Source organism: Myotis daubentonii, chromosome 10, assembly GCF_963259705.1.
Source record: "Myotis daubentonii chromosome 10, mMyoDau2.1, whole genome shotgun sequence".
NCBI lineage: Eukaryota > Metazoa > Chordata > Mammalia > Chiroptera > Vespertilionidae > Myotis > Myotis daubentonii.
Genome location: NC_081849.1, coordinates 30,005,061 through 30,029,319, shown reverse-complemented (window position 1 = coordinate 30,029,319; position 24,259 = coordinate 30,005,061). Strand labels below are relative to the sequence as shown.

Sequence of the window (24,259 nt, the reverse complement as noted above, 5' to 3'; positions counted from 1 at the left end):
ACCTATCTGTTTACTTTAATGTTTATCTTCCACTCTGAGCTATAGACGGTAAAGTGAAAGAATCACTATTTCCCTTCTAACATTTTCCAATGCTTTTCTAATTGTTCTAATATTGCTGCAGCCTAAAAACACATTAATTTTGCAGTTTTAATTCAGGACTTTAGTTTGTGTGGTTCTCTGTTTTACTCAGCTTGCAGCAGTAACAGCCAGTGACCCAGAGGATTCTGGGAAGGAAAGCTAAGGTTGGGTATGCACCTATATGTCTGTGTTCACGTATTTCACAGTTATCTTAAAGATACAAGGTTTGAAGAGGGGGAAGGGGTCAAATATGTGGTGATGGAAGGAGACTGGACTTTGGGTGGTGAGCACACAATAGAGTGTAACCTGAAATTTACCTAATGTTATTAACCAATGTTATCCCAATATATTTAATATAAAGTATACAAGATTTGGAAAACTAGGAATCTGAATAATACTGATCAATAAATGTCTATGTACATATCTATTTGTTTTTTCTTTTTTTCTCTAGATTGAGAATAGCTGAATGTCTCCAACTGCCTTATTGCTTATATGACTTTTCAAAAATATTTTTTTAAAAGTAGGCAAAGGACAAACAAATTAAACATTATTCATTTTAAGATGCAATATTAATATGCTGAACATATTCTTGAAAAAAGTGTAGCCACAGGTTAAGTAGGTTTAGACATGATCCTTACAATTTACTTTCTAAGGTTGAACAGTGAATCATTGTTCATAACTATTGCAAATATGCACCCTCTGCATGATAAGAGTATCTTATTACAACATCCCCAGGAATGGTTCTCATTTATTAATTTGTATCGGTATCCCTTCTTTCCTATACTATTTAAAATAATTGGGAGTATTATCTGACTTGAGCTTTGACTAATGAGTTAATTTAAACATCCCATTCCTTCCATGTAAACACCTCTACCCGGAGTTATGTCTGATCTCCAGTCCAGAGATAGCCCCAGAGACAGGTGTCGGGCTTGAACGTTTTCTTTCTGCTTGGATGCACACGACTTCACCTCTACCTTGTTCATCGTTGCAGCTTCCTCTGAATGTTTTCAATAATTACTTCAGCCTTGGATTTGATGCCCACGTCACACTGGAGTTCCATGAATCCCGAGGTGAGGACAGCGTTCCATTTCCGTCTCCCAGGGAGGAAGTTTCCAGCAGGTGTTTTGCATGTTCCCTTTTGTCTGCATATCGCTTACGTGTCGACAGTGTGCGTCCGTGTTGTGTTTTTTTGTTTGTTTTGACCTCCCTGATGACCCTGGGAGCTAGACAATGTAGGAACTTAGTACAAATAGGACCCTGAGACCATGTTGGTTGGGGTTTCAAAGATGGTCAGAGACGAGACCAGAGGTGTGCCTGGGATTGCTACTCTAAGTTGACTAGAAACTTTGTTAGTGAACTACTGAGAAATAATAAAGTTTCTTTCACTAAAGTCATTGGGATACTCACAGCTTCTCAAGCTACCAGTTGTAATGGTGCAACATTTAATAACCCAGAGCCATTGAAACCTGGTAGCACAACAAAGAATCCCGCCTGTGGGTACAAAAGAGACACTAGGCATTTTAGGACAATAGGGGCCTGTGGGTGGTTTGGGTTGAAAGAAAAGGGTGTGATGGAGATTGGATTAGGTTGGGAAGGTGCTGCAAGTCCTCACCGGATGAGCTAGGGGAGTGAATAAGGCAGAGTGGTCATTTAAGTACCAATAGAGATGGAGCCAAGGGTTGGGAGAGCAAAACGATTTTTGAAAGAGAAATTATGATGTGGTTAAACATTTCATCAGAACTTCCTTATGTCTTTAGAACTGAGAAAGTTGAGGATTTTTGCTTATGCTTTGAAGCTTTAATCTCTCTCAGTTTCTATTAATCTCTCATTTTCTCTCTGAAGCTCTCTTATTAATATAACTATAGTACACATCTCTGTCTATGCCTGTATCCATAACTATAACTGTTCCTAGTCCCTTGTCAATATGTTAATATATAACCAAAATACTGCTGAGCTGTAGGGGAGTAAGATAAAAGTCACAAATGAGGGATTATTTTTACCTTTTTTCCTCCATCCAGATTCTGCAAGAGCATAGGTGGGTTTTAACTCATAGAATTTGAAAAACAGAGAACTAAAAGCTAGAATTTAAATGTTCCTGTTCCAGTAATAATGCAGGGAAAATTCTGATCACTCTCTTATGCACTAAAGGTCAATAGTGCAGCAATAGGATGAAGGCTGTTAGAATTCAAACTAATAGTGAAGTCCCAACCTATACTTTTCTTCATGAATTCAGCAGTTTTGGTAAACTTTTTCTTCCTGGATTCATGAGGCTTCAAGGATCAAATGCTGTGCCAAATAAAAGCAATAGTGATTAAAGAGGGGCTATAGTATGGTTGTTCTCTCTGATTAGCCAGAAAATCACAGCTAGAAAGGTTGGTTGATGACAGAACCACAGACAGCAAATACCCAAATCAGAAGCATCATAGTACAAGGCTAATCAGAGGGAACGACCAAACTACAGCCCCTCTTTAACTACTATTGCTTTTATTTGGCACAGGATTTAACTTGGGGAACTAAATAGAGATCCCTTTGACCATTTCTTACCCCATATTTCCTCCTCATTTTCTTCAGGAGACCCTGAATCTGGGCTTCCTAATAAAATTCTTAATTTCTTAGCAATACTTATAAAGTAATACAATTCATTAATACATGAATCTCCCAAAATAGACATTCTGGCATGAAAAGAGGCCTAAGTGAGTAAGTGCCCGAAAATGAGCTCATTCAAGGGAAACTAATATTTGGTCTAATTAATCTGGAAGTTCTCTTGATACATTTCCTTATGCTATGTTGACACTTCTGTGCTTCAGAGTGAGAGGGGGCATCAAGGTAGAAGGACCAAGCTTAGAAAAGAATTCTTGCAGGAAAGTGACTTTATTTTATTTTATTTTAAGCTATGGGACTATTTCATTTTAGAGAGGAATATGCAAATTGCGGTGTATATGTATAGATACATAGTTTTAAATGTATTGATTAAAAGATACCAAGCATTACTTTTTGAATAGTTTATCTCCGAGGCTTAGTTTAAGTGCTCTCATGCGATATGAAACATTTGCCCTGCAGGTAAGCCCTTGAGGAAAACCAGCCACTGCAAGCTGATAAGGGAGAATTAATGTCACCTAAGAGTAATAGCTACAATATTCATGAAGATGATACACAGCTAGTACAAAATAAATGTCCACAAAATATTGCAACCGGATTTGGTTGATATGCTTAGACCAGGGATGTGAGCTTCTTAGTATCTGTTAACCTATTCATTTTTTGCATTAAATAACATCATTATTTACTATAAAAAGTATAATTAGTCACACTAATATTCTTCTTTTGTTGGTTTGGATTTTCGCCATATACTTTCCAGGATAGTCAAGACATCTCAAGGTTGGCTGCAGAAGGAAAAGGAGAGCGAGGCCACATTTTCAATGAGGGCGAATTCACTTGTTTTCCTTGGTAATGAGTGGCTGTTCTCAAGCCAAACAAAACTCATAGTTGAGACTTCAAACTGTTCTCAAACACAACCACTCACAGTTTGAGACTTCATGATAAAACTTGTTTGTATAAAATACTTGGAATGTGACTGCAAACCTCATGAGAACCATTGTAAAAATGAGCTTGGATAGAATAACCTATTAGGTGTCAGTAAAAAATAATATAGTACTTTAAGTTGGGAGTCATGCCAACCAGCCTACATGAAATAGAAAATAGATACAAATCTCACTGTGTTAGAATTTTAAAAAAATGTAAATGCAGACAATTTTTTGGCATAGATGTAAAATAGCCCTTCAAATCGATATGGGACAGATGCAGGTTTTAGCATTGCTACCTAAATTATATTTCTTTCAGAAGGGACAAATAAAGTGACATTTATTTTGAGAAAGTTTATTGGTGGAATTATTGTATAAATAAATGCATTTAGAATTATCAGTAGAAAATCAAACAAGGAGTTAATATAGTCTTAACACTTTGATTTACTTTACATAAAGAGTGGAAATATTTGAATAATTTGATCAGAACAGTGGTTCTCCACCTTTAAATACAGTTCCTCGTGTTGTGACCCAACCATAAAATTATTTTCGTTGCTACTTCATAACTGTAATGCTGCTACTGTTATGAATCGTAATGTAAATATCTGATATGCAGGATGGTCTTAGGCGACTCCTGTGAAAGGGTCGTTTGACCGCCAAAGGGGTCGCAATGCACAGGTTGAGAACCGCTGGATCAGAAAGATGGTTTGCTTCATTTGATTGGAAAACAGTTGCTTTCTTATTCTTCTCAACCACTGTGCATGGTTGAATTGTTGCTGCCTGGGAAAGTTTAATCATTTGAATAGAATTTGGAGATATAGTAGGATTGGTCATCAAATGTTCAGTGGGAGTCCTGTCCAGTACTTCGATCATTATTGTATTATGACAGTGCTTGAGGACATACATGGAAAATATTTCCATATATAATGTATAGGGATGTTAACAATGATTATGGGTATCAGGTGGCAAAGTCAGGTCTCACCCTGCCAGCTGTATGAACTAGATTGTCATTTGCTTTGGACATGAAAGATATTAAACAACACCAAACTTTCCGTCTGAGATTGGCTGCTTAAATTTTTCTGCTTCATTGAAATTATTATTCAGAGGAGTCAAGCCTTATGCTACAAGGTCAAGGACATACAATTATGACTCCACAGGAGGCAGTATTTAAATTTGATTTAGGAGTTACTATTTCCATTGAATATATAGAGACATGAAGATCTGCATGTTTCAAAGGATTATGCATGTTTCATGATTCATGGAGAGAGCTGGCAGATTTCTTTTAAAAATGTCTTGTTTGCAATGGCTTGCTGAATTTCATTGTTACGGTCACTGCAAAGGACTCACTTTCCAGCTTTTGTCTAGACTTGAAGGCTCAAGTATAGTTTGCCCTTGAGAAACTCACACTGTGCGAGATTCTCTGTATGTAACCTTCTTTTCCATCCTGAACCTCTGCGTGGTACCTACTCATCATTCAAGATTCAAGTATACCTGCCCCTGGAACACTTTTCTGATTATTTCCTTTATGTGTAATGGCCACTTCATCTCATACAGACATATTTTTATAGCACATACAAAATGACATTTTAGTTTTCATTTTCAGACCTGTCTCTTCCACTCTAAATTCCATGAGGGTATAAGACAATGTTTTCTTTCTTTTCCTTCAGCTATGAAAGAATATAGTTTATTTTTAAATATAATAAACTCTTAAATCATCTTTTGCTTAATTTATCTGAATTATAGTACATTTCCATCAGAACACATAGTTATGAATTTATTACATGTATGCATGTATTCCCTATAACAAATAAATCAGTATTCTAATCAAATAATTTAACCCATGTTTTCTTTTTTTCAATTACAGTTTACATTCAATAGTATTTTTTATTAGTTTCAGGTGTACAGCATAGTGGTCCCTGTGCCTAGTCCAGTGACTATCTCAATAAGTGTTACAGGAATGGGATTTTAATTGGAGGGATAGGCCCACATACAAAAGATAACACTAGAAAGGCATATATAGTAAGGGCACGATTAGTTGTACAGGCAGTAAATAACATTGGAGTTCAGTGGGACTGTTGTCAGGGGAAAGGTGCCTGAGGAAAATTTCCAGAGAGGGTAGATAAAGGAAGAGAAAGGAGGAGTGTGATGTTGACAAGAAATAAATAGGTGAGGGCATTTCAGACAGGAAAGAAACAATACAGAGGAATAATGAGCTTGTGATAGAGATAGGTTACATGACTCGTTATTACATAATGAAAGATTTTTGTGATGGTGTTAGAAAAATGAAGATAATGTTGTTAAAAAAATATATGCCCTGAATGGGAAATAATGTTGAAAAAAAAAAGATTAAAAAAATACACAATTTAAATTGAAGATGCCAATGTTATTGTAGGCATAAATTTTGGAGTCATTTATGTATCTCTAACTGAAGTCTTAAAATTGGATAAGTATTTGATGAAGAGAGTATAAAAGATGTGTGAGTTATAAAGGGTTCAAATTGCTTATTGATTTTTTTTATAAACATAATGTTGGACTTACGTTTATGAACATTTCCCTAATATGCAGGACCAATTACAGGCAGAAATAGGGTTTAGGATCCCATTCTGATGGCACGCATATCATTGTGTTGTGCATAAGGATGAAATTAATATATTAAATCAATGGAATGGAGTGTACCCAGAGCCTCATCATCATTATAAATGAATTACATCCAGAGCCAAGCCATTTTGATGATTTAGATGATGGGATTTGGGAAGTTGGAGCTAATGAGATTTAGATGAGATTTTTGGATTTTGAGTTGATAATATAATGGGATGAAACCTTTGGAGACCTTGAAGGGAGTGAATGTATTTTTCGTACATGAAGGATGTGGATCATGGGGCTATCGGGTGCATGATGGTAGGTATTTTGACCGCCATGACTTTTGCCATTTGGTTCCTGCTTGTTGGTGGTTTTATTTTATTTGGCAAAAAGATTTTGTAGATATTATGAAGGTTAATAATTAGCTGACCTTAAGATAGGAAGATAGTTCTGGATTATCTGAGTGGGACCAATGCAATAACAGGAGCCTTTAAATGCAAAGGTGGAAGGTGGAACGGGAAGTCAGAGTGATGTGGGAGAAGAAGTCAGATTCAGAGTGTGAGAGGGATTTGATGTGCCCTTGCTGCCTTTGACAACGGAGGGGTTGTCATAAGCCGAGGAATGCAAGAGGCCTCTGGAAGTTGAGAATGTACCCTAGCCAACAGCCAGTGAGGAAAAAGAATTTTATTACTGCAGCTGCAAGGAAATTGATTTTGTCCATAACCTGAATGAGCTTGGAAGCGAATCCTTCCCAGAGCTGCTCAATAAGAGCTCTGTAGGCTGACACCTTGATTTTGGCCTCGTAAGAGCCTAAGCAGAGGACCCCGGAGAGAACCTAGAGAGTTGTAAGAAAATCAGTGAATATTTTAAGCTATCAAATGTGCAGGAAACTAATACAATTAATATTGGTATCCAATCAGATTGTAAATAGGTTAATGGCATAGAAATACACAGTGTGTTTGGATCTCACTATCTCACACCCTCTTGTGGAAGAGGAGGATGAAATTTAAGAACTGCAGCCATAAACCATGGGTACTTCCACTATTGGGGTTTTTGAGGATCATTGCCTTTCTTGAGAGTGGCCTTTCATGGTTGACTTCATACCAATTAACAGACACAACTTCCTTAAGGAGCAAGAGCTCTTAAACTTTCTTGCTGGCTCTTTCCCAATTCTGTATGCCCCCTTTCCTTGATATAGTGGGGCCCACATTCGTTGGTCCTCCTCAAAGTCATATCAATTCTATGCACACACAGGCACATATTCAGCCACTCCACCCCTTCCCTTTAATAGCCAGAATGGTGGAGTACTGTTGTTTGTAGGCTCTTGTCTGGCGAGTGGCACAGCTCTTACACTAGCAAACATCTCCCTTAGCTGCAGCCAACCTTGCTTCTCAGTCTGATTTGTGCTTGGAATAGGGTAGATATAAAAGTGGGAAGAGAGTCCAATTGCTAAAGCAGGCTCAGCCTGGGAGTCAATATAATGTATGGGATGGAGCAGAGAGAATAATAGAATATACCTCACACATTTCCTACCCCCAAGGCCAACTCTCCTACCTGTTTATTTTATATCTTTATTTTTTGTATTCAGATTAATATTTTTTATTGAAGTAAAAATTCACAGAACATAAAATTCACCATTATAACCAATTTATAGTATATAGTTCAGGGATTTTAGTATAATCACAATGTTGTGTAACCATCACTATTATATAATTCCAGATCATTTTCATCACCCCAAAAAGAAACCCTGTCCCCACTGAGCAGTACCTCTCCATTTCTCCCTTCCTCCACCCACTGGCAACCATTAATCTGCTTTTTGTGTCTATAAATTTGCCTCTTCTGGACATTTCATATCAATGGAGTCATACTATATGTGTCCTTTTATGTGTCTTTCTTACACCTCTCTAAATGCTATTGTCCTGATAGGCCTCTAGTTTTTATAATTACTTATATATATAATCAGCTTTTATCCAGTTAAATTAGATCTGCGGTGACTGTTTTAACCAACTCTGTGAGTAAAATCACCAAAAACTCGGTTTACTTCTTAATTCCAGTCTTTTTGGGTCTTATAGAACAGTGGTCGCCAACCGGTGATCCGCGGGCCACTGGTGGTCTGTGAGGTCTGAAAGGTTGGCGACCGCTGTTATAGAACATTTTCAATCTCTCTCGAGAAAAAAACATTTTTTTAAAAGGAAAAAAGCGTTTTCAGTTCTTCAAGACTCATAGGAAAACCTCATGAAGATGTGGCTATTTTCCAAACCATACGTTAGTAAAAAAGTAAATGTTAATAGTTGGTATATGATTCATTTAATAGCGTTGGACATCATTTCCCTGAAAAAACTTCATTGCCAGGACTGTGGGTGTCATTTTCCATTTCTCATTATAACTTGCTCAATAGCTGGATCTGATTTTGTTTAAAATTAGGGCCTATGTACCTACAATAAATTGCATGGCAATGAAAATTCTCTTTTTGCAAGAGTTAATGCAACTGAAAATGGTACCCAGCCAAATCTGGGTCAATAAGGTTAAAAACAACATGCCATTCGGCAGTCAATTTCATCCTGAAGAAGGTCCAGGCCATAGAAATGGTCAACTCTGTGGCCAGCAATGGGGATCGAGGAGGTAGAGCACTTAGCACCATTTTTATCTTATTTTGGTTTACTATATCATAAGTTAACCTTTTACCTTTTCTATTATTTTGTTTCTAGGGCTATAGTACTTAATTTGGTCGAAGAGAGTGAATGGTTAAGGAGAGGTTTGAAATAAAGGAGTTGTAAATAAATGAATATAACTATCAAACACCAATCTATAAAAATACCATATTTTTGATGTTTGCAAACCTCAACTCAGTTTCTATGTCTTATGCTAATATTTGTCACATCATAAAAATAATCTAATAATTAATTGTCCAGAATTATTTCCTGAGATTTTGTAGCTTTTATTCAACCCAGTCTTAGTGAGTGAACTCTGCTACTTTTCTTCATCTAGACAACAACTTTTGGGATTTGCCATTCAAAACTAGGGTTAGGACTTGGAGTTTCAGCTAGCCAGCCAGTCTAATGAGAAATGACTTGGAGGAGATCTAACCCTGAGAAGGGATTAATGAGCATGCTGAGTAAAATAGCAGACAGCAAAAGATCAGCAGTGAGGAATGTAAGAAAATAATATCCCATTTAGATATTTTATAAATTCCTTGAATTCATATGAAAATTCTCTGACACAGATTCTTGTTTAATCTTTTTCTTCCCTCAACATATGTAACATATAGGAGCAAACTCAAAATTAAACCATTTTTCAGCCAGAACCTCTGCTGTCATATGGCCTGTGTCCATTCAGCCAGTAATGTGTGTGTGTGTGTGTGTGTGTGTATCTCCACTAATTCAAGTTATTTTTCAAGGTCTGTCGCAAATAAGAGTGCAGATGGTAGTTTTTGCAAAATCTGAAAGCAAATTCTCCATTAATTTTTATCTGAATTGCCCATATTTAATTACATTTGGAAGCGGAATCCATAGTTTATGGAAGCCATGACCTATGGAGGTCAAAACAAATAATCCCCCTCCCTCTCCTCCTGGCTCCTCCTAACACCCCATTCCTGTATCCCTGCCCATGCTCTATTCTGAATAGAGCCCAGAGAGTTTCCGCCTTCCCTGTGCATGGGAATCTCCTGAGAGCTTGCTATATCAGAGTCCTAAACCCCACACCCCACACCCCGGACATTCTAATTCCGCAGGTATGGGGTAGATCCCAATAATTTGCATTTTTAACAATCTCCCGGTTGATGCTGACGCTGCCAATCTGTGGCTACATTTTGTTTCACTGGACAACGATGACTTCTGCCTGTTACTAAGGGGAATGATAATGAAGCTGGTGGGTCTATTGGATCTGTGAGGGGAGGAAGTAGGGGTGCCAGTCTAAGTCACTACCTTCAGTAAGGTCTCCAGAACAAAACCACCCCTTTCCTTTCACAGAGGCAAATCCAGAGAAATTCAACAGTCGTTTTCGAAATAAAATGTTCTATGCAGGGGTAAGTATATATTTTATTTTATAAATTATTACATATCATTTAACTCTAATTCAATATTGGTCATATAGATGCTAACTGTACTAAAATGACGGCATATACTAGTACATTTCAGATGTTTACATGTAGGGCTATGTATGGTTCATGTTTAATATGTTGGTTTAAGAAGAAAAGGAAGGATGTCTGTCTTAGGTTAGTTGGAAAGAGAGAGCTGGTGCCCATCATCTTTGAACTGAAATGCTCTGAGACTCCATGTTGTTCTGAGTATCCAACGTTGATACTCCATATCCAACGAGTGATGTGAGAAGCAAACACCAGAGCCAACCCAGAGAATGGGAAATCAGGTAGACTGAAACGTGTAGGGGAAGTCTTGGATAAGAATGCAGTGTTCACAGCGGTCCATATGTATCAGTGTTTGGTTGAGCAATTGGCAGAGCACGGAAGTATTTTATGGAAGTGTATATGAGATTAAAGGGGCAGCGTCTTTTTCTTTCTCCTCCTGTGAAAGGGTATACCTGGGGGTGAATGGCTGGAAAGAAAAAAAAATACCTCCAAAATATTGATATTAGAAATAAGTGTGGTTTAAATTTATACCGCTGGGTAGAGGGAATGGAAATATCAGAGTGAGGAAGCAAGGCATTCTCAGGGATGTCAGTGGAGAAGTCAGAGTCAGGGGCCAAAATCAGTTTTTAAACTGTCGGAATTATCTAACTTTTCACTCTCCTACTGAGATCTTACATTTTCTTATAAGTTATAGTTTGAAGACAAAAAGATTTCAACTTGACAGCCACTGTACTGTTTTATTTTGGATTCATCAAATTATATTTTGGCTTATTTAGCATCATTAGAAACTATATAATACAGAAGCAGGGATTTGGCATAGCCGTGTAATTAAGCTTTTTTTCTTTATTTCCTTGTGGTATAGGCAGCATTTTCTGATTTCCTACAGAGAAGCTCTAGAGATCTATCCAAACACGTTAAAGTTGTTGTAAGTACTGAATGTGTTGACTCATCTCATTTGAATATGAATATGTATGTCACAAAAAATGAACCCCAAATACCAGCTTATACTTAGATTAATCAATGCTCTGCACAGAACCACAGAGATCATTTAGTGTCACTCATTCAGCCAATGTTTATGAGCCTTTAACTATGTGCCGGGCACTGTCTTTATTGCTGGGGATGAAAAAAAGTAAGATGATTGGTCTCACTCCTGAATAAACACACAGTTCAGTCATGGAGAACAATATAATAAATGTTGTCATTCAACTGTGGATATGATAGGGTGGTGGCACAGAGGGAGACATGAAGGCTAACCATGGTGGGGTCAAGAGAAATCTTCAGTAAAGAAATGATGCTGAGCTGGGTCTCCAAGTAGTAAGGGATGCTCAACAAACAAATGTCTTTATTCCAGGATTGTCCGAGAACTTTGCATTTTGGAAAAGTGCTTTGCTCACTCTCTAACCTGGCCATAGTTCTCTTTTTAATCCTCACCTGAGGAAATGGTTTAATGTTTGAGAGAGAGAGAGAGAGAGAGAGAGAGAGATTGATTCATTGCCTCCCATATGTGTCCCAACCCTAGGGATCAAACTTGCAACCTAGGTATGTGTCCTGACCTGGAATTGAACCTGCAACCTTTTGGTGTGTGGGGTAATATTCCAACCAGCTGAGCTACCCAGCTAGGACCCTGGTCATAATTTTTCATCTCTGAATGGATTCTTTTCTCGGTGCTGTTTCTTCCTGAGTCACTATCCCAGGTTTTGACACACACTGCGAGAGTAAGGGGAAGTTCTCTTTTCTCTAGGAGATATGTTTTAAAACAGCATATACTTAGTTATTAAGAAATACAGAAAATGTTTTCGCATGGTAATCACATTAAAAGAAGGAATGAATGTGCTGCACATAATTGTGTAAGTGAAGGCCAAAAAAAGAGAAACATATATAAATGGGAAAGAAGGAATGGGAATCTAACAATGCTTGAATATATCCTGGTAAGATTAAGAATCGAATATGTGACAAGAGGGGGCAGAATGAAAGATATCCATGAAAATAGATAAAGACATATGCGCTTAAGCTAATGGGTATATAGAGGAACACACAGGAGCATAAGAGGATGCAAATTTGTAAATTTTGTAATTCCCAGTAAAACATATGAGACATGAATCCCTGAAATCAGTTGAGACCAGAGACAGAGGCCTTTACCACTAGTGCTAGAACCCTTGGCATCACGTCTCAGTTCTCATGCAGTAAAAATGAAAAGCAGGTATGTTTTAGTAGTTAGCAACTCTCGGAAACGAAAACATTGTCTTCTTAAAGGTAGACACTAGAAAGACACATGGTCCATCGAACTCTTAGGGTCTTCTTTATTTTGATCCTTACTTCAAGCTTCCCCAATTTCTTCAGCTGCCTACATGCCAGCCCCAAATGAACTTAGCTGTTCTTTCCATTATTTCTCACATTTAGAGGAACTTCAACAGCATCTCCCTAGAGAGCCAATGAGCGGTGGGCAGTGGCCATCTTGAATGACATCCACTGTTCATGTGAGCTGCATTGAAATTAAACTCGGTATACATCCTAACCCCTGGAGACTTTTGCTCCCATGCCTGCCAGTCCTCTTGGTGGTAAATGTCTGATACATGAATGGCTGTCTAGCAGGGATTAAAAGAAGCTTGCAGAAAAGTCAACATGGCAGCCAAATAAGAAAGATTTGATATCAGTTGGTACATGTAATATTTCAGGTGAATTGGTTTATGTGATCATATCTTTTTTTTTTTTTTTTTACTCATCACCTGAGGATATTTTTTCCTTTTTTTTTTTTTAATCCTCACCTGAGGATATTTTTTCCATTGTTTTTCCAAACTTGCGGCCTTGTTTATTTGGCCCGTGTTAGCCTTTGAGTTTGACATGCTTGTTTTACAGGGAGTGTGGAAGGCAGGGAGGGGGAGAGACACAGAGAGAGAGAGAAACATCTGAGACAAATTGATTGATTGCCTCCTGCATGCTCCCTGACCCAGGGTGAGGAGTGAACCCGCAACTCAGATACATGCCCTTGATGAGGAATAAAACTTGCAATCCTTTGGTGCATGAGCCAATGCTCTAACCCTTTTCACACCGGCCAGGGTAATCATATCCTTTTTTATGAGGAGAAAAATAGAGAAACTAAGTCTGGACATTTGGGATTCAGTCCTAGGTGTCTTTGTGTGAGGTATATGACTGTGGGGGAAATCATCGAACCTTCCAGAAAAGTTTACTTTCTTCATTTAAAACAGGCATAGCAACACATGTCTTTAAAGTTATTGATAATCATGCTGTGACACAGAGGATATTTCTCCAATGAGGTCACTGTATGCTGTCTTGAGCGTACAGTGAGATAGAAAGGATGGAAAGTAAGCTAGCACAATTAGATGTACATATCACAACAGAGCATCTTATCTGTGCCAAGGGTAAAGTAAGCGTTTCTGAGGCAATAGATAATGATCTCTTACATAAATGTAAAATGTGTGTATAAATACTATACCAGAAATGCAGAGGACAGTAACACAAACCTGCATATGGCTTCATTTGCCCTACTTCTGTTTTCTTCTTATTGTGTTGACATCAATATGTAAGCTTGTACACAAGGACATATTTTACAGGTAAGTATTTTCCTTTGTATGTGAAGTAAGGAAAGAGTTGAAAACTGCTATTCTAAGGAGTTGCAAATTTAAATGCAATAAAATGTAAGGAAGCTGTGTAAAGCATGATACATCATAAGGTGCCCAATCGTCATATAACTTGTTTTAAATACAATAACATTACTTACAGGCATTTTTTTTCTGAATGCAACAATACTACTTTGCATGCTATTAATGTATCACATTCTATTGTTTTTTTACTTTTAGCTGCTTACAACACTCAATGTTGATAGTCTAAGATGCCTACTTTTTTTTTTTCATTGGTGTAGTCATCTATCAACTCATTTCAAGCCCTTAAATAAATTGGGAGACTTCATGTTTGCTTAGTATCGGAGAATATTGTAAAAACACCTTCAATCAATGTCTAGAATATGATTCCTATCTAAATAGCATTTTAAATACTTTATTTAGAACTGTGAGATTTCCTGGAAACAGCTTTTGTGAATGCTCAGGAAAATTAAGCTGTATTAAGGTCAGCTGGGAAGAGAGAGAGACACCCTTGACTGCTAGCAACTCCTCCTAAAGAAATCTTTAAATGTTTGCCCAAAGTTTGTCATGTTTTACTGCTCTCCTCACTGGAGAAAATGATGGGAAATTTTGTGATGAGGGTGTAAAGAGAGCAAATATAAAAGCAGGCTTTATACCTTTGACATTGGGAAGTCTATAGCCATGACTAGTTTTCATCTTTTGACTTCTGTCACCCGGGGTAAATGAGAAAGGGGAATGAAAGATTTTTCTTTGAAAGTCAGAGGATATTCTTGAGGAAAGCCCTAAAGATGAGGGAAGCCACACAAAAAGGTTTGAGACCATGCCGGCCTGAGGCCGTTGAGACCCAGGGTCAAGTCCAAACTCCAGTAAAGCAGGTGATCTCAGAAGACCAAAGTCTGTAAGAGATTAACTTTACAAGAGCTAATCACAAATGGAGATAAAGCTAATTTATAATAGATACATTGTGAAAAGCTTGTCTTCCAAACAGTTTTCAAAGTATTGTGGTTAACATTTTCAAAATAAAATGTAATCACAAAAAACCAAACAAAAGAAATCACATTGATGACTATTGTTTGAATCGGAAGACTGTGGGGAAGGTCCCTACTGCCTCAACTTGAGCATCATTCTCTTTAGTCTTTTAAGCATTTCTAGATCTTTTAATGCTGCAACTACTAGACTGAATATCTAATAATCATCTGAGGTTAAGAATGATGGTAGTTCTTGTGTCTGGTAAAGCTCTGAGCAGAATTCATTTTCAGTCATGGTAATGGGCATTGACTTAAGCAGAGATTGGGCAACGGGAAGATCATGATATGTACTGTTGTCAACCCAGCTTTCTCTGGTCGTTTTTTTAGACTTGTGACTACTTAAAAACCCTTGCTTTTTCTGCTTTGATTGTTTCAGTGTGATGGAACAGATCTCACCCCAAAGATTCAGGAACTGAAGTTCCAGTGTATAGTATTTTTAAATATACCCAGGTAAGCTCTGTTCATCTGTTTCCTTGGTTTGACGTGAACTCTATTTGACTTGAGGCTATCTATTTTCATTATAGAAAATTTCCAGGTACAAACAATGAAAATCGGTTTTCTCAGTGGCTTACTAAAATTTTCTAGGTTTGATCATTTTATTCTCCTACTTGGTTTGTTTAGTATTCTCTGTGGTAAGTGCTTTTTGTTTCTTTGGGGAAAAATTATTTTTTGCATGATATGGCATTCATGGTCTATACTTATCCATTCTTGAGAACCCCAGGCACCTCTCTGGATTGGAACATTTAATTTAATTGTCAATTTACTGATCCCTCACCCCCCAAGAATGATAGACTTGAACACATTCCTGTCCTCAGTTTCCTGAAAACCATCCAGCCTGATTTCAGGATGGAATTCATTCAGAATCATTGCCAGATGATTGCTTTGACAAAATAGGATCAATTGGAGTAGGATTTTCTAGCCAGGATGTCAACTCACTTTGGTGTTATTATATACGTCAGGAGATAGGGGTGTTTGAGATGAACTACTCTCAAAATAAGCACGTATCTCAGTGGCATAACATTAGATTCTAGGCTCCCAAGCCAAGATGTTGGGAGGGATGGATCTGTGACCTTTGTTATTTGCAAACAAGACAACTCAGACACAAACTCTGCAAATAAGTTCTATTTAGACTGAATTTAATTAAAACAAGAATTGTATATAAATCTGTGGTTAGAAAATGACATTATAGTCCCTTGATTATTTTGGCAGTGCTTGGTATAGTTACTTACAATTCTATTCCAGAAGTATTTTCATCTTAGTTGTTTAAACAGAAAACCTAGAATCTCAGGAAACATTAACTTTCTTTTTTCCCCTCTTTTCTGTACATCTCTCTCTTTCATTTTGCTCCTTTCCCTTCTCCCTTCTGGATTCCTAGTCCTCACCTTTTTCATTTTTTTATTTCCCTTCCCCTTTCTAATACATTTTTTCATCCCTTCTTCACCCTTTCTTTCTTCTTCAGATAACCTTTCTCTTGTGTTGTGAGTGCTTATTCTCTTGGTTATGTATACAATATTGTTCTGTAGGTATTTATTCTCTTAGTTATGTATATAATATTGATTGCGTACTCACTTCAGTTCCCTTCCCTTTTTCTACTGGCTGGCATGCATCTGTCTTCCTCCAAGACCAAATTCTGAAACCAACCATTGATAACTCATGGCATATCATAGAAAGCAGACATATGTGGACCATAGAGTGATAGTATTGATAAATAACGAATTAGGAGAACATTAGGCATCGTGAAATGCGTTTGTTGTAAGATCATGCTCATTTTCAGATTGATATCTTGAAGATGATGGTGAGTCCATTTCCTTTTCCTTTGGAAGATGTGCACCAAGAACAGAAAACTGTTCTTCCACGAAATAAACATTGGATCTAACTACTATAAGTTCATCCCTAATGATGGTCATGAGAGGAATGGAATAAATTTAATTCTCTTAATCTTTCTTTGCAGATATTGTGCTGGCACAATGCCCTGGGGGAACCCAGGGGATCACCATGATTTTGAACCTCAGCGTCATGATGATGGCTATATTGAAGTTATTGGATTCACCATGGCCTCTTTGGTGAGCAGTACAACCATTAGAGAGAGATAAATACCATATGATCTCACTTATATGTAGAGTCTAATGAACAAAATAAACTGATGAACAAAATAGAAACAGAGGCATGGATACATAGAACAGACTGACAGCTGTTAGTGGAAAGGACTGGATGCAAGAAGGTGAAGGGATTAACCAAATAACATATAGGCATAATCCATAGACAGACAACAGTGTGGTGATGGCCAGAGGGAAGGGGGGCCCGGGCTGGGTAGAGGTGGGCAAAGGCTGGTAAATAAAGTAAAATAAATAAATAAATACAATGTATTTTAGCCACAGTTAGAGTTTTTCCATTTCATAGGACTTTGGTATAATTTTTTCTTTATCAATTTATAAACTTTATGCAACATCAAGTTGCTTGCAGAAAGCCAGAACACAAATTAATTCTTAATGTCACTAAGAAAATTGATTCACATTTGTTTGAGCTTCAAAAATAAATATTTGTTAGTTTTCCTAATTAACTTTCTACCAGAAAAAAATGCAAAGTGTTCATGTTAATTAAAAAGCATTATGTCACAGACATATCCCAGCATGATGCAGAAACCTTGCCATTTGATATTTTTAGGTGTAAAGGAAAGTGGTCATTTGCATATATTTTCAACTTTTCTTTTTAAGTATAAGATGTGTATCTCCTTTATTAAAAAATTCTTGAATATAGAATGGCATCACTTTTGTGACATTAATTAATATTCAGTTTCCACAGTATTGAGATCACCTTGTATTTTCATTTTGCTTGCTTGAGTACAAAATACGTTTATATCGAGTAAGTGTAATTTCAAGCAGGTTTTAGCTTGTGGTTCAACTTATTTAATGATGAGGAAACCAATTAAAATAATGCTTATTGCCGAAACTGGTTTGGCTCAGTGGATAGAGCGTCGGCCTGCGGACTGAAGGGTCCCAGGTTCGATTCCGGTCAAGGGCATGTACCTGGGTTGCAGGCACATCCCCAATAGGAGATGTGCAGGAGGCAGCTGATCGATGTTTCTCTCACATCGATGTTTCTAACTCTATCTCTCTCCCTTCCTCTCTGTAAAAAAATCAATAAAATATATTTTAAAAAAATAATGCTTATCATTACAGCTGGTGTAAATCAGACCACACTATTAGTTTATAAAACAAATTAAAATAAAGCTTCTACTTGCTACCCTTGGTTAGTACTTGGTTTGTGCTAAACCAGTGGTCAGCAAACTCATTAGTCAACAGAGCCAAATATCAACAGTACAACAATTGAAATTTCTTTTGAGAGCCAAATTTTTTAAACTTAAACTATATAGGTAGGTACATTGTTATTAACTTAATTAGGGTACTCCTAAGCTGGCCTTTGCTAAAAACGTCCTCAATCTGAGGGGTCGACCTCAGTGAACGTACCCCCATTTCTTCTAATGCCACTTCTTCAAAATAGACAGGCCGAAAACCGACTTCTGCGCATGGGCCATGAAGTTTCAATCGCACTGTACATGCGCGCCCGCACGTGGTATTTTGTGGAAGAGCCACACTCAAAAGGGGCCAAAGAGCTGCATGTGGCTCAGGAGCCGCCGTTTGCCGACCACTGTGCTATACCTTATGCTTGAAAGCAAGCAGCTTGTATTTCCTGTTCTAAACAAACTAGAACAGCCCTCTTTTTTACTCCTCTCATGGATTCCAATCACTTCAAAATACTGAGACTTAACAGAATAACTTATTGTGACTCTGGCAACAATACCCATTACCTGAGATAGTGATGTTGCCATATTTAGAATGAAATGGTTGTTAAGTGTAAAATATTGGTCTGGGATTGGTCTAATTTTCAGGACTGTAGCTCATGCACAGCTCTTTCTCTCAAAAGATCTTTATGTTAATTATAGGAGAAGACTCAGTCAGCCAGGAGCAAGTAGGAATAAAGTTCAAGATGGACGTGTGCAAGGACGGATTCTTGGAGTTGACCAAAAATGCCCCAAACCTGGCCATGTGTGCTTTACTCATTCATTTATTCACTGGTTTAGTGAACATTTCTTGAATGTGTACCATGTGCCAGGGCTTTCTAGTCCCAACTGTGTGGTAGAAAGCTGCCAGGGAATAATTATCTAAGAGAAGGTGATTGCTTACCTAGGCTTGGGAGGGCAGGGAGAATATTAGACCCTTCACCATTGCTCTCAGGATCAAAATCTAAATCTTTTCTGGGCCCTGCAAGATTGCGTTTCTCTTCGATTCTCCTGCCGTCCCCACTGCCCTCTTTGTTTTCTTCCTAAGTAGCCTCTGAAGCTCTGGGACATTCCTTGCTGCTTTTGCACCACAAGGCCATTGCACATGCTATCACTCTCTGAAACATTCTTTACTCGTCATCTTCTGTAGCTTTTCAGTCCATATCTGTGTCTGTGTTTTCGTTAGTCTTTTGGGGTCTGGGTTGTTTTTGCTTTTAATTGTTTAGTTAGCATCTGAACAAGGAAGAAAAGTCAGACTAAAATTGGGTAATTAGAGGAGAGTTCAATGGAGGGACTCTACAAATTGTGCACTAGGTTTATGAGAAGCAACGCATGGCGCTGTATTCCTGAGCTGAAGGTGCAAAAGCAAGTAAGCAGTCACCTGTACCAGGAAGAGAACTGTCTGGCAAGGATCACCTGAGAGTCATATTTGCTAAGTGGAAGCAACCAGCCTGTGCCAACCTGGCAGGGAGGGAGCTGGGACAGAGAGTACAGTGATCTCACTCTTCTCATTCCCCAGACCTCCTGCTGGTGCTTCCCCAGGGGAAGTTTACCCAGAAGCTAGAGGACAGAGGAACCACTGATTCAGTGGAAATGGGTCGGCCTCACAGGGTCAGAAGAGGGCCAAGAAGGGTAGAGTGCCGGCGGCAGGGAGTGGCGAATGCTAGATATCCATCACTCCAGTGTATCCTTCCCTGGCACACAGCGGAGAGCCTGCGACCTGTAGTTGACGATGAGTAAATGTGACAGAATGGATGAATTTTGCCAGGAGAAGCAGCATGGAACTTGGCATTCTGGAAAAAAGGGAAATTTATATACACTTGGAAGTATGAGAGAGCATAGTCCTCTGTGGGAGTGATAATTAGCTTCATATAGTGTAAATGTAGGTGAAAAGTGAGAATGATAGATGATGCTGAAGAGGCAGGCCCGGGCCAGATCATGGAGTGCATTACAGTGTTTATGTAGGAGTTCTGACTTTATTTCAAGGTTCCTGGGGAATTATTAAGTGTGCTTTTAAAATATTTGTTGTGGGGAAAGTTCAATATAAACAAAGATGAAATAATATGTTGAATCCTCAGGTACCATCACTTAGCTTCTATAATTATCAATTCATGGACAGTATTATGTCTGTCCCCACCTATGGCCTCCTTCCTTATATTATTTTGAAGAAAATCTCAGGAATTATGTAATTTTATCTGTAAATACTTTTGAATGTGTTTTAAAAACATAAGACCTTCCTTTATGAACACAATCACATAATCTTCTCTAAAAAACATTAAAATAGTAGCATTTGACTACCACTAAATATCTACTCACTGCTCAAATTTCCAATTGTCTCACATATGCTTTTTGTTTTCTCGTGCTCTATTTGTTTGAATCAGAATCCAAATAAAATTCATTCATTGTGATTGGTTGATATGACTCCTAAGTCTCTGTAAGTCCCCACCCATCTCTTTTCCCCCCATTGAGTTGTTGAAGAAACCAGACTATCCTGTAAAGTTTCCTGGAGTCAGAATTGTGCTGATAACCATGAGGTATCAATTAACATGTTCTCTCGTCCTTGTTTCCTCTAAGTTAATAGTTGGATCTAGATGAATCAGACATCCCTCGTACCCCACTGCAAAACTATTTCGTAGATAGTATTTTCTTTTTCCAAAATAGCAAGGTAATGTCTGGTTATCTCTCTGTTTTTAAATAGTCTTTGATGATCAATATCTGGACCCACCATTCACTGGGAGTTGAAAAAACGATATTCTAATTTTATCTTCCTCATTTAGTGATTGGAATCTATATATATAAAAGCCTAATTGACCGTTACCACCAGTCAACCGAATGACAGGTCAACTGGTTGCTATGACACACACTGACCACCAGGGGATAGACGCTCAATGCAGGAGCTGCCCCCTGGTGGTCAGTGTGCTCCCACAGCCAACCTCCTGTGGCTGGCCAATCTCCCCAATTGGGACTGGGTGAGATGGCCCCAATCAGCCCTGATTGCCAGCCAGGCTGAAGGACCCCACCTGTGCATGAATTCATGCACTGGGCCTCTAGTATTTTTATAAAGGGAAATTTTTCTTCACTTATTATTTTGTTACTTCTTTATATAGTTTGTGTCAGAAAAGCAGAATAAGTGATCTTTTTCTTTATTTGTGCATTTTAAAATAATAAGTTAGATCACTATCATCCTCTGATGGTTACTGGGGTTATAGAATGACCTCAGATTTTGGGCACTTCTCCTATCAAGAGTCTGGGTCTATGTACCCTCCCTTGAATCTGGGTGGACTTGTAAATACTTGTGAAATTGAATACAGTGGAAGTGCTTCTGTATAACTTTTGAGGCTGGACCATTAAAAATTAATTCAGTGTATGTGAAACATGGGCAATATTAATGGTCTCTAATTAATAGGAACTTTATAAATTCAGGGTAATTATTTTTTAAAATGTCTCACTGCTTCATTCATTTAATATCAGTCATGAATGTTTATTGAAAATTTGTTGAACCCACAAATACTTTATTGAATCCATAAATAACACTCTTCTAGGTAAAGCTGTTATGAAACGAACCAAAAAAAAAAATTCCCACAGTACTCAGGGTGCCCACAGTTCTGTGTTGTGGGGGTAGGTGAAGGAGTAAACAAGCAACCACAGTCTGATGTGATAAATTCTAGGAGGATGGCATCAGTGAGGATGGAAAGGAGAACTGAGAGCAGAGCAGTGCTATGAAATGGGACGTCAGCAAAGATTTCCCAGAGGAAGCAGGAGTCTCTGAGTGAGAATCCAATGGCTATTTCATGGAGGGACTAGCCTGGGAGGTATGTGTGCTAGAACTGCTAATGGTGTTCAGGGTGACAATACACATGGTGAATTAAGATATAGATATGGAGACAGGGTAGAAATAGTAGTTTTTAATTAAATTTATTGGGGTGACAGTGGTTAATAAAATTATATATGATACATCATCCGTACATTGCATTGTGTGCTCAGCACCCAAAGTCAAGCCTCCTTCCATCACTATACACTTGACACCCTCTACCCTTCAGTACACCCACCCCCTTTGTCTCTGGTGACTACCATACTGTTGTCTGTGTCTATGAGTTTTTGTTTGTTTGTCCATTTGTTGCTTTCAGTTTTATATCCCATGAGTGAGTGAAATCATATGGTTCTTGACTTTTTCAATCTTAGCATGGTATTATCAAGATCCATCATGTTGTCGCAAATGGCAGTATATCATCTTTTCTTATGGCTGAGTAGTATTTCATTGTGTATATGTACCACATCTTCTATTGAAGGACACTTTGATTGTTTCCATGTCTTGGCCACCTTGAATAATGCTGCAATGAACATAGAGGTGCATATGTCTTTGTCAATAAATGTTTTCAATTTGGGGAGGGGGGTTGATACCCATAAGAGGGGTTACTGGGTCATATGTTAACTCTATTCTTAAATTTTTGAGGAACCTCCATACTGTTTTCCGTAGTGGCTGTACCAGTTTACATTCCCACCAGCAGTGACTGAGGGCTCCTTTTTCTCCACAACCTCTCCAGCTCGTATTACTTGTCTTGATAATAGCCATTCTGACAGGTGTGAGGTGGCATCTCATTGCAGTTTTTGATTTGCATTTCTCTAACAGCTAGAGAAGTTGAGCATCTTTCCATATATTTGTTGATCATTTGTATGTCTTCTTGAGAGGGGTGTCTGTTCAGGTCCTCTGCCCATTTTGTTTGTTTTTTTAAACTGTTAATGGGTAGGCTGAAGGAGATGGTGTAAGACAGGATCAGATTTGTGGTTTAGAAAGGTTCCTGCATGTCAGTGTGAAGTGGGACCAGAATTTCTACAGGAGGGGATAGGTAGACAAATCAGAACATTGGCACCGAAGTCCAGGTAAAGAAATGAGTAGAGGGAAAAGCCTGAAGTAAGAAAGTGGTCATGAAGATGGAAGGTATTGATACATTCAAGAGTTATTTGTAGTGACTTACTGTGAAGCATGACAAAGGGATATAAATAAATCTGGATGCCTAGCATAAGCCATTAGGTAAAGGGTGAATGCATTAAATAAGGTAGAAAATATAAAAGATATTGTTGTCAAAAGATGAACTCTGTTTCATGTAAGTTAAATTTAAAGCCCCTGTGAGACATCTAAGGAGACAGAGAGAGGGACAATTTGAAATATATGTGTAGAGCTCAGGAGATCCTTCCTGGTTGGGGGCCAGTGTTTTGGGGGGATTTATCAAATTCCCCTCTTTTCCATCCTATTATTAGTAAGCAAGGGAGAGAAATAATAGTAGATGGGAGTTGGTGAAGAGAAAACAGAATCCTTAAATTATGTCAGTTATTTTTTTCTTTATGATATGATGTACGTATATGATATGCATACTAGCTAGTATATGTGATTGAATCTTAGATTCTAGTGACTATAGGTTGCTTCCAAGTTAAAAAAAATTCCTAGGAAAAACTGAGTTAAACATAGATTATATGGTACATTTTGAAGATCCTGAGCTCTTTAAATAATATTGGCATATATTTCCATATTTTTATACGTTACCTTATGACTCCTATGGTAGTACACTATACTTGTTTTATTCAAGATGAAATAATTTTGTATTTAGTCTTTCAATTTCATGAAACTATTATATTGATTATGTTTCTGAGAAAGTAAATCATTTGAAAACTCATACATCTGTGTAAGATGATTATATAAACAGAAGAATGTACTTATTTGGGCATCTGTGTATATTTTTGTGTATTAAAAATGTTTAGAGTGGTACTTTAAGAAAGACTTGAAATAGAATTACTGGAATGGTAAAAAAATGTTTCTTTTAGACTCTTTATCTTGTACTTGCAAAATTCAAAGCAGAAGTCTTCAATTCATTTTACTTGTTGATGTGCATTCTTACTAATTAAGATGATTCTTCATTGGGTTCTTGGTAATGTGATTACCTTTTAAGATTCAATACAGACCACAATCAGACATTGTAATTTATATTTTTTTCTGCCACAATTTTCTGCCATTATAGTTATGTAGGTCCTTTCATGTTGAGTCTGTTTCAAAATAATTTAAAACTTGCAAGACAGTTCAAAGCCTTATTCAGATT

The 24,259-nt window shown here is 37.7% G+C and overlaps 1 protein-coding gene across 2 annotated transcripts in view; it reads left to right on the top strand.

Annotated features, from left to right (window-relative positions):
- The window catches only part of DGKI (diacylglycerol kinase iota), a 396,707-nt gene that overhangs the window by 234,003 nt on the left and 138,445 nt on the right, over window positions 1-24,259 (top strand). For both annotated transcript variants that reach the window (XM_059711894.1, XM_059711895.1), the window contains exons 15-19: window positions 1,070-1,148; window positions 10,145-10,200; window positions 11,123-11,185; window positions 15,264-15,337; window positions 16,839-16,950. In XM_059711894.1, coding sequence (XP_059567877.1) covers window positions 1,070-1,148; window positions 10,145-10,200; window positions 11,123-11,185; window positions 15,264-15,337; window positions 16,839-16,950 — 384 coding nt within the window. The remainder of the gene's footprint in view (window positions 1-1,069; window positions 1,149-10,144; window positions 10,201-11,122; window positions 11,186-15,263; window positions 15,338-16,838; window positions 16,951-24,259) is intronic.